The 11,309-nt window shown below is 44.0% G+C and overlaps 1 protein-coding gene across 1 annotated transcript in view; it reads left to right on the top strand.

Annotated features, from left to right (window-relative positions):
* Positions 1-422: 422 nt before the first annotated feature.
* GRB2 (growth factor receptor bound protein 2) overlaps positions 423-11,309 on the top strand; it is a 73,146-nt gene continuing 62,259 nt past the window's right edge. The window contains exons 1-2 of the mRNA XM_023243990.2: positions 423-621; positions 8,526-8,740. Of these exons, the coding sequence (XP_023099758.1) occupies positions 8,663-8,740 (78 nt within the window). The 5' untranslated portion in view covers positions 423-621; positions 8,526-8,662. The remainder of the gene's footprint in view (positions 622-8,525; positions 8,741-11,309) is intronic.

Here is an 11,309-nt window from a genome sequence, read left to right as displayed (position 1 = left end):
AGGAGCAAAGAATATATTCGCCTAACACTGCAGTTTGGACCGGATTCTCAAATATTTCAAAACCTGGTCCTCTATTTGGAGTGCTTCATGCTGGAGGGAGATTTCCGCACCCCATCACCACTCCCCGCCAACTGCCTCGGTTTGGTGGCAAGAAAAAGGAAGTGATTAGGGTGTGGTGAAGAGTCACCCCTTCAGGGCTGGGCTGTAATTTACCCGCCTCGGAACCGAAAGGGTTACAGCGACCCGGAGGCGGAGCCACGGCGGTGCCACCTGCTGCGGGGCGGTCTGGCGCAGGCGCCTAAGCTGCTAGATGGTGGCTACCTGCGCGACCCGGGCGGAGGAGGAGCGCTTGCGCTCTGCGCTTTTCCGCCGGGGGAAGTCTCGCGGGGGCGGGGCGGGGCGGGGCCGCGCGGAGAAGTTCTCGCGGGACCCAGACGAGGAGCGGAAGCCAGGCGGCTGTGCTGCTTCGGCGAGCGGGCGGCGACGGCGGTGTCGACGAAGATTGAAGCGGTGACGGCGACGGGCACAGGCGCTGCCCTAGGGGAGCAGCAGCGGGGTCGGTGGCCGCTCGCACCGCTGCGGAGGGGACGGCCGGGCGCGGAGCGGAGCAGCTGCGCCACGGTGAGTGCGGCCGGCGGCGGCGGCGGCGGCGCTGCTCCGGTGCCTCTTTCCCCCCCGCTCCGCAGCGGTAGTTGGCCCGCGGGGACCGGGCCGGAGCCTACCGAGGGCTGCCGGGGCTCGGGTTCGGAGTGGCGAGGCCTGTGGCGGGGGACGGAGTCCCCGGGGCTCCGGGCACCGCGTTTCCCCTTTTGGAGCGCTTCCTTCCTGGGGCACCGTCCTCCCCCGGCCCTTCGCTCGGCTCACAGCCCCGGACCCTGGGGCAGGGGGCCGGGGGCTCCTAATTAAGTTCTACGCTTTCTTCGAGAGGGTTTGCGCAGAAGGGGCCCGGGAGAAGCCCGGGAGCCCTGGGTACTCATTCTGTGAGTCAGTCTGACTTGGCCCGGGAGGCGGGGGATTCGCAGCGGCTGCATATGTGGTGATTGATGCTCCTTCGACCTGCACGGCCACCACGTCACCATCTCCTGGTGTCTTTAGGCCGAATTTGGGGAGGGACCCCACCAACCCTATGAATACCATGAGTGAGAACCTTTTGCTCCTGGAGCCGGTTGAGATGCCTTTACGTCTGTCGCTTTTTTTTTTTTTTTTTTTTTGGAACTATCCTCTGAAAAATTGTTGTAAAGAACAACAAGCAGCAGTTGGTTGAAATGTTCCGAGGAATGATTTCAATGCGAGAGGCTAGAAAAGCAGTGGTACTTTTCATTTGCTCTTTTAAACACAAGCCGTAGGAGTTACAGCTTGTTTGGGGAGTTATTATGAAAGTCCGATTTGCAGAGGAGCCGAAAGGCACTCGGGGTCTATCTTTTGGCTCTGTTGCCTCGGAAACGAGTCTAAAAGACACATGAAAGAAGTTAGCATAGTCTCTTTGGCTTTCCTGTCTCACTTTTTCGCTTTGCACTTCTCCAGTAGTTGCCTTTCCTTTCTCCATTTCACTGGGTTCACTAAATGCTTACTCGTGTAATGCAAGTCATTTGCTTCCTCCCTGCCCCCGTTTTTTTTTTTTTTCTTTCTAATCTACTTCCCCTTCCTCCTTTTTGTCCCCCTCTTGGGCATAATTTTTCGAGGTTTCTGACCTTTGGTGCAATTCGTGTATTCTCCCTCATTTAAAGAGTCCGTTTTCTCTCTGGGGAAGATACCCTCTTTCCTCCTTTATGGGTTCCTTCAGTCAGCCAGAAGAGTTGCCAGAGAACCTTGCCTAGACTTTTAAGTTCTCCCCCTGGGAACGGGGAGGCTCAAAGGATTGAATTCATCCGTAAGTAATCAATACCACCAGTAGGTCACAAGTGTAGCTGGCTTGTGTTATTTGTGTTTTAGTTGTTTTCATTTTAACATTGTACCGTGTGATTGCTTTCTTTTTTCTTTCTAGGTTTCTCATGTTAGTAAGGAAGATTGGGTCAATTTGGGGCTTGTATGACTTTTTTTTTTTTTTCTTTAACATTTATTTACTTTTGTGAGACAGAGAGCAGGGATGGGGCAGAGAGAGAGGGAGACACAGAATCGGAAGAAGGCTCCAGACTCTGAGCTGTCAGCACAGAAGCCCTACTTGGGGGCTCGAACTCGCGAACCACGAGATCATGACCTGAGCTGAAGTCGGAGGCTTAACCGACTGAGCCACCCAGGGGCCCACTCATCATCTGACTTCTTTTTGGCTTTTAGTGGGAAGTGGTTAATGTTGAAAAACAAAAACCAGTCATAGACCTATATATTACAATAGAACTAAGATAACGTGAAATATTTAAGGGAATGGAATTTATTTAGACCGCCGATGAATTAAAACCTGGGCATTGTGATAATATGAATTCTTTGCCAGGGTTCTTTTAATTACTCATCTTTGTTATTGTTGTTGAGGGGTTGTTTGTTTTTGTTTTTGTTTTTGTTTTTTGACAGAGGAATAACTAGTGTTCCATTGCTCCTTCCCTTGCTCAAAATTTTCTGAATTCCCAAGGTAAAAAGCGAAGTTAATTCTTATAATCGGCTTTTTCTGGTACTAAGAGCAAGCATTTAAATGCTTGAGGGAGTTCACTTCGTTAGCAAGTGTATTCAGATCTGAGGGATTGCTAGGTTTTAAATACCACTAGTTGATGGTACTTAGCGATTTTTCTGAGAAAAATCTGTTATGTTGCCTGTTGGGCTGCAGCAGTTCTGATTGTTACCTAGAACAGAAGAGTAACAGATTTTGGAGAAATTAAGTAATACGGAGTAGAGACTCACCGCGCTCTGCTGAGAGAAATTAATTAGTTACTTGCTTAATTGAGAAGAACTTTCCAGCACTACTGAATGGCTGTTGGGAGTCCTTGGTTTTATTTGTCAAAGTTGGCTTTTTCCTAGTTGAGCCGAGTGAACACGCATTATTTTCATTTTATGCAAAGACCTTGTAGTGCATTGTGTGGAATGCAAAGTTTAAAATCTGGTTAAGGCGCCCTTCTAGTACAACAGTGATGCTTCGAATTTAGTGTGCATGAGAATTACCGTGAGTCTTACCTTAAATCAGGCTCTGGGCCTAAGGCCCCTACCTTTTGCAGAACTCCAGAAGGCACCCCACAGTGAATCAGTCTCTGAATAGGGAGGTTTTGGTGCTACTGGTCCAGTGACCAAGACTGTTGCTGCAGAATGCAGCTGTAAAATAATGAGGATGGAGTGGAATGCGGCTTTCAATTAGTCCATTTAAAATCACACCTTCTGTATATACAGAGTAAATATTTAAAAGCCAAACAGAGTAACTGATGATAGATGTGATTAGTCTTTATATGCGTAAGTATGTGAGCATTGTTAGGACTGTGATGTGGAGCAATTTAATTTTAAACTTTGTACTTAATAGGGCTGTTAATTTACCTACGAGAATGCTCTGCTAAGTTTGTACGCAGATGGAAGATGGACGATGTAAGAATATAGTGGCCTGGTATTTGAAAAGGTACTGGTGATACTAGCCAGTTAACGCTTCTTAGCACTTTGCGCCAGAGACTCTATGAAGGCCTTTACACATGGTATCTCTCTCTTTTTAAGATTTTTAAAAATTTCTTTTATTTTTTTTAATATATATTTTTTTAATTTTTTAATCTTTATTTATCTTTGAGAGAGCGACAGAGTGTGAGTAGGGGAGTAGCACAGAGAGACAGAGACACAGAATCCAAAGCAGCCTCCAGGCCCTGAGCTGTCAGCACAGAGACCAACGTGGGGCTCAAACCCAGGAACTGTGAGATCATGACCTGAGCTGAAGTCGGGCACTCAACCGACTGAGCCACCCTGGTGCCCCCCTTTTTTTTTTTAAGACTTTTAATTTTTTTTTTTTAAGTATTGTTTACACCCAATGTGGGGCTCAAACTCACAACCCTGAGATAAAGAGGAGCATTCTCTAAGCTCTACTGACAGAACCAGCCAGGTGCCCCATTGGCTATTGGTTTTAATCATCAAAATGCCCTTAAAAGGTAGATGCTGTTAGCCCCATTTTCCAGCTTAGGGAAACTAGGAATTAGAGACTATAAGTTATTTCTCTAGTGTTCCCCATCTAGTCAAGTGGTAAAGCGACAGTTGAATCCAGGTTTGACTCCAGAACACCAGTAAGATTTTGGTGTTTGTTTTTTCCTTCTTTCTTTTTTTTAATGTTTATTTTATTTGGTTGGGGGGGGGGGGGAGAGCACGCCTGGACATGCAAACGGGGGAGGGGCAGAAAGAGAGGGGGACAGAGGATCCGAAGTGGGCTCTGTGCAGACAGCGGAGAGCTCGATGCAGGGCTTGAACTCAGGAATCCAGGCGTCCCGGTGTTCGGTTTTTTCTAACTATAAAAGTAGTGATGAAAATATAACTGAGGTATACGGTGCAGAAAATGAAAATATTTTGTGACCTTGCTCCCGGAGATAACCATTGTTAACCCTTTGATTTTTTTTTTTTTCTTTAGCACATGCTGATAAATAATGTTTTGCTTTACAGAAATGGGGTAAACAAATCTTTCTTCATTTTTGTTTTTAACTTGATAATATCTTTTAGTATTTATATAGAAATATATTTCATAGACATTCTCATGGATATTGATCAGGTATATATGTATTTTGCACATGGTGTTTGTCAGTGTTTCAGCAAGATAAATGTAGGAAATGGAATTGCTTGTTCAAGGGTGTGTATTTTTAAATTGTCAGTAGATACTATAAAATTACTTTCCAAAAAGATTGAACTGATTAATTCCCGGCTCCTGTGCTCTGTGATGGTTTTATTATTACAATCCAATACCAAGCACATTGTCAGGCATATAGTAGCAGCTCAAATTGTTAAGCTTTGAACATTGAATAAAGAGCCTGGGAGTCTGTTCAACCAGAGAATTGCAGAGGCTAAATATTATAAACCTTTAAAAAATTGGGCAACTAGTAGGTGAAAGAAATCTCATTGTTGTAATTTGCAGTTTCTAACTAGTGAAGGTGAACATCTCTGTTTTAAGTAGAATCACATTTTAACTTATTTTGAATGACTTAATGTCGGGCCCTGTCCAAAGCACTTCACGTATATTATCTATATTACCTAATTTAATGGTGAATGAATCTTATGAAGTAGGTGATACTATCCCCATTTTACAAATGAGAAATGGGGCTTGTTTAAAAGGCTTACCCCCCAGCAAAAAAAAAAAGGGGGGGGTTGCCCAAAATTATAGCCGGTAAGCACCAAGGTCATTAGTTCAACCCAGATCAACCTGCTTTTAGAGACCATGGGGTCTTAACACTAAGTGATATTGCCCAGTGAGTGTTGTGTATTTTTATTTTCTGTAAATTTGGGGAAGAAGAGTTAAATGGAAGGAGAACAAATCCTACAGATACCTTTAGAAGACTGCATTTTAGGATTCAGTGCACATTGCTTGAAATGAACGATTCAAGTTGCACTTGCTTTAGAATTTGCTGTGTGTGATGGACTGAAGGAAGGGTGTATGCTGCAACAGTTTTAAGTATTCTCATTAGGGTTCAGTGTACTCTCCACCCATCTTCTCTGTTGAAATCATTATACATTGTGTCCACTTTCAGCTTTCTTCCTTTTAGTCATTAGTGTTGTGTATGAGATAGTTTTGTTATTAATGAAACACACCCCGTTGAATAGCCTGAGTGCTCTTTTCTGTGGCTGGTCTGATAAGCTGACCCCTCCAGGTCTTCTCCATGAGCTGCTAATTTTTATTTGGCACAGCCCAGAAGTATTGATTGTGCCTGGTTTTCATTTGTCTCAAACTGTATCTCACAAAGCAGTAGTTACTTGAAACATGATTTTCAAGAGTGTTAGTCTGTTTATGCTTTCTCTAGGAAACCTGTGGTAGATGAGTTAGGTAACAGGAAAACCAGTGTTGAAAACTGTCTTGGTTTTTATGCTGCTGCTGTTCGGTTGGTTACACTGCAGTTGTCTGAAATCCCGAATGAAACAGAAGTTTGCGCCCTGTTGCAACATAGCACCTTGACAATGACAATGCTTTGAGTTTCTGTCTGGTTTTTCTGATTTCTCTTTTTCAAAAATGCAGCTCCTTATTTTTGTTAGATCTGCTCAGTTATTCTTAGGTTTCCCATCACTGATACATGGTTCCAACAGTCAGCCCTGGAGACCAATTAAAATAAATAGTAGAAAACATTGACAGGCACATAGCAGAGATTTTGAAGCCTTTGCAAAAAAATAAAAATGGGTACACATATTGGAGAGTAGTCAAAGAAGGAAAAGCAGTTGTTAATGCCGGGAAAAAGTAAAGGATTATACTAGAAAGGAAGGTTGGTTGTAATATATTTAAATCAGCAGTGAAGAATATTTTGCAGTGTGAAACTGCTTAAACCGGAATATGTGGTATTACTGGGATGGGGCAAGGGGAAACTGTCGGGGGTGAACATCTTGCAAGCAATAGGTCATGGCTGGAATAAATTTAAAAACAACAGAAGCATATTATTTAGAAATACTGTAGGTGCAAAAAGAAAGCTAAAAACAGAATTAAGGGTGATTGCTTGTAGGTGTTGGGGTGGGGAACTGCCCTTTTTTTTTAATAAGCCTTTCAAAATCTGTGACTTTCAAAATTATATACATGGGTTAGTTTGATTAAAAAAAGCAACTACAGAGAGAATAAATAAAGGGGGTTTAAGGACACACAAAAATAAATACTTTGAGCCCTGGCTGGCTGAGTTAGTAGATCATGTGACTCTTGATCGTGGGGTCATGAGTTCAAGCCCCATGTTGGGTGTCGAGATTACCTAAGAAAATTTTAAATAAATAAATACTGAGACTAATTGTATTTTATTTATTTATTTATTTTTTATATTTGCTAGAGCTCTCTCTTTACTTTCCTCTCTTAGAGCCAGCCCCACATGGGATATCATGGCCTGATAGAATAAACATTGGTTTGGTTGATTAGTTTACCTGCAGTAGAATGTTTGGCTTTCAGAATTTGACTAAAGGACTTTTTATTACTAGGTGATTTCTGTCCTCTTTGGTAATGCTCATTTTCTTCTAATCTTAATATTCCCAGCTGATTTACTGCTTAGTCCTTTTGTAGCTATGCCTGATTAATGCCCCAATTGTTAACTTTAGAACAAAGGATGATAATCACCCATGCCCCTCAGATGAGCTCTCTGCTAGGTGGTAATTATCCGAGAACGGTGTCACTATAAATAATCTGTCCCCATTCTGCCAGTGTCCCGTGTTGTTTTCTGCTTTTATTTAGCCTGTATGAAAACAGTAACTGAAGACAGAAATGGGGCTTTATTTTCCTTTAGTTACACAAAGGTCTAGGTTGTGGCCGTATTGGTGCCTGGAGATTTTTTTTTTTTTTTTTTTTTTTTTTACAACAGTGATTGTACTGCCCACAGTTCACCATCACCTAGTACACTACCTAAGGGTTATTACAGAATCTTTACCTGCAAAAATGCAACTTGGTTCATCTTAGTATTCCTTTGGTGCTGAGAGAAGCAGCTGTTCTCAGGTTGACTGAGAGATTTGTTAGACTTCCTGGCACCATCTCCCTGCACTTTCTTTCCCCCGGATAAGACATCTGGCAGCTCAGATTCGGAAAAGGGGATTCCTTTCAAGTGTAGTTAGGATTTAAGCTTTGCTCCTTAGGGTAGTGAGAAGTGATGTAGAAGCTTCTTCTGGAATTGCTGAACTTTGGACCTCTATTTCAGGGGCTCTTTGGAGTCCAGAGTCTTGGGGGTCTTCAGGGGAGAAGGAGCCTTAGGCAAGAGCAGGTCTTCAACAAAAGGCTGGAGCCTTTTCAAGCGTCAGAGCTGGATCTCCTCTATTTCTGGTTACCTGAGCTTGCCGATCAGTCTGGAAGCGATCGAGGGAGAGCTGCCTTGCTCAGAACAGCAAATTGAATTTTAAAAAGTAGTTCCTAGATTCACTTTGACCTGCTTTCCTAGGAGCAGACCGAGGTTAGTTTCCGAGAACAGTGAAATAAAGCAGCTGAAGACCAAAGCCACAATTGCTTGCTTTTGACTGGATACGGGACCGAACATTTTCAGAACACCAGAAAGGTCGGCAGGGGGAAAGGAAGGAGATAGGCCTGTGTAACCGGGAAAGGCTGGGTGCCGTCCGCAGGGCGAGGCCTGTCTTTGGGTGGACTGCATTTCGGCCGGAGGAGCAGAGAGCGCCAGGGGCGAGGGAGGAGAGGCGGAGACCGAGAGGGTCTTCAGCCGGCTCCTCCTGAACACCGCGCACACCCAGCGGGAAGGAAGAGGAAGTGTGTGCGGGAACAGCTCGAGCGCCTGCCGCCATTGGCCGGCGGGCCTGTCAGTCGCCTGGGGGCCGAGCCTGCGAAGAGGAAGGAGGCGATCGGGGCTCCTGCCTGCGAGGGAGGGAGGCGGGCCGAGCCAGGGGGCGTGGGGGCTGGGGCGGCAGGCAGATTGGCAGGGCGGGGCCGCCTTCGGTGCTGGCCACTTCTCTCAACCGTCCCTCTTGTGATTCAGGGCGGCATTGTGTGTCCCGGAGTGCACGAGCCGGTCCCGAGAGAGCGGCGAGGCCGAGCCCAGGGCGCTGGGTGGCTTCGGCAGGGAAGACTCCCTTCCCCCGGCTTCAGGCTGCTGAGCACTGAGCGGCGCCCAGAATGGAAGCCATCGCCAAATATGACTTCAAAGCTACCGCTGACGACGAGCTGAGCTTCAAAAGGGGGGACATCCTCAAGGTAAGTGTGATGCCACGCAGATGCTGAGATGGCCTCCCCTTGTACTCCCCTACCTTCGTTTACCCTGATAACACACAAAGAAGCCGAGCTCCTCCTCTCTCAGTGCCCGCGTTGACCATTTACCATCGGGCGCGCTCTGGATAGCTGAGATAGATGCTGAGTGGAATATTAAATATGACTTAAGACGGTTGGTGTGATGTATGGTCTTTAACTGCCTTTGTGTGAATGCCTCCAGTATCTCTATTTGCTTGTTGTTTGCACGTAAAGTCAGAGCAGCGTGATTGTCACAAGGAAGTATCGGAGTAGCCTGATACATTTTGCAGTTTTATTAAGCATTAGGGGATTTTTTTTTTTTTTAAAGACTTAAACTTGAAGTATTTATGTAAAAGCACTCAGTCTTACCTTACACAGTCAAGATTTTGCATTCTGGAACATGATGCTAGTTGGTTAGAAATTAATTTCCTCTAGTTTTGAGAGGCGGTTATATGCCAAAACTCATTAAAGAACCTCAGTGTAGTTTTATTCTTTGTGAGAAAACTAGTGGAGTTCTAAATCCTGAGGTTTGTTGCGTTGTTGTACAAGTCACAGGGCGATATTCTCAAAAGAAACTTGAGCAATTACCCTGTGTTAAACTCTAATTGCACAAAAGAAACCTGCTGACAGTTTAAAAATCAGCTTCTTTACAGTTTGCAGCTCATTCTGAGCCCAAACTATTTACACGAGGATTCACTTTCCACCTGGCACATGGTAATTATGTTGTTTACCCAATTGACGGCAGCAGCTTGCCCTTTTGGGTATGTAATTTATTTTTACAAGGGTGGGTGTTATCGAATAATGTGTCAGCTCTGCATGAGGAGAACCTGAAGTTGAGTGTTTGCATGTTCACTGCGTCTCAACTTCCGACATTTTTTTCCTCTGAGCCTAGTCTGATGGTTGGGGGTTTGCCACCCATTTGTTACCCCTGAATGAAAATTATGAGAATTTTACAAAGAGGAACAAAGTGGAAATGTAGAAATATCCCCTATAGAAGGACGGGTTTTTTTGTTTTTTGTTTTTCTTTTTCTTTTGAGTCCTTCAGACCTGTGGGCAGCTACTATTTTGTTCTCTTTGCCGGAGGCATAGAGTTCAACTCTGAAGTTACCTGCTCAGTAGTTTCTTGATGTTAGGTTGTATTTCCTAGAAGGCAATATTGAAGAGCCCTTGAAAGAGAAGGAAAGTGTGTTCTTTTCAGAACTGTTTTTTGTGATGCCCAGCTTTCTCAGGGTATTCTCCAAGTCAGCACTGAATTGTTAGCAGACAGAACCAGCTATAGGTTTTAGGGTAATATATGTGTTCTGTTTCTGTTTTCTTAACTAGAAGTCAGAGCGAGGGACCAGACATAACTTGAACTATTAAATTACTCTTTCATTGGTGTACAGAGGAGTAATTTGATGTGTTCATAGGTGATTACTGTTTTCAACAGATAACCAGCTTGTATCATCAGAAGATTGGCTACTCGAATATTGTCCTCCTGAAACCAGTATAACAGCGAACATTAACTATAGTGGAATTTAAACAGTTGGCTGTTCAACTACCCATATCTGTTGCTTGTACGAAACCCAGTGGGGCCTTCCCTGCCGCCCCCCAATACAAACGTAGATTTCTCCATTAAGCTTACCCAGGAAACTTAAACCTAGAAGCCTGGTAGTTCATATTTTCCTCTACGTTTACCCTGTTACATATTTAGCACTAAAGCAACAAAACTAAGGATTTGAGGTCTATTTTTAAGAGTTTTTAGGCAAGAGCTTTTCCCTGAGTGTTAACACTGAAGTTTATCCTAGACCTAGACCATGAGGATCTTGTAAGTTCTCCAGCTTCAGTTGGTAAGCTCACGAACAAGTGTGAAACCCTTCTCTCCCATCCTATAATTAGAGAAGAGGGTACTGTTTAACATTCCCCCAGAAATTGTTCTGTTGGGAGAGAAAGTGAGTCAGAGTGCTCACATTTACTTTCAGATTTTCTTTGGGAAGAGAAAAATACATATATTTGCTTCTTTCCAATTTGGTAGATAACTGGCATATGAAGTCATAATGTCATTATTACTCTTGAATGGTGACCGTTAGCTGTTTGTTAGTAATCTTGTGGCTTTACTCCAAAAAGAAAAAAAAAAGTGCTAATACAGTAGTTGCCCTTTGTCTCATGATTCTGTGGAACAGCTGAGTGAAGAGGAGGGACATTGCTTTGTCTTAAGAACTGTTATTTTAAAAAGCAGTGTTTTCTCCATTTGATTATTCAGGGAGTAACTGGTTTCATTTGAGTGGCTTTGATTTGATTTGATAGCTCTTAAGGATGTTAGTTGTGAGCCAAAGCATGTTTATAAGTGGCTGGAATAGCATTGACCAGTTTGACATGATTGAAATAGGGCTATATTTGCCCTCTTTTGCTAAGGGAGGGTGTGTGTACATATGGGCATCGAATACATTTTATTTGAAGATAATGCCCTAGAAAAGGGCTTAGCCCTTTGCCTCCGAGTAGAGTTCAGGAAGATTACATCCTCTCACTGTCTTGGAGCGCCTGGTTAACTTTGGTT

The sequence above is a fragment of the Felis catus genome, chromosome E1, assembly GCF_018350175.1.
Source record: "Felis catus isolate Fca126 chromosome E1, F.catus_Fca126_mat1.0, whole genome shotgun sequence".
NCBI lineage: Eukaryota > Metazoa > Chordata > Mammalia > Carnivora > Felidae > Felis > Felis catus.
Note: the sequence above shows the minus strand (reverse complement) of the source record. Positions and strands in the feature narration are given on the sequence as shown.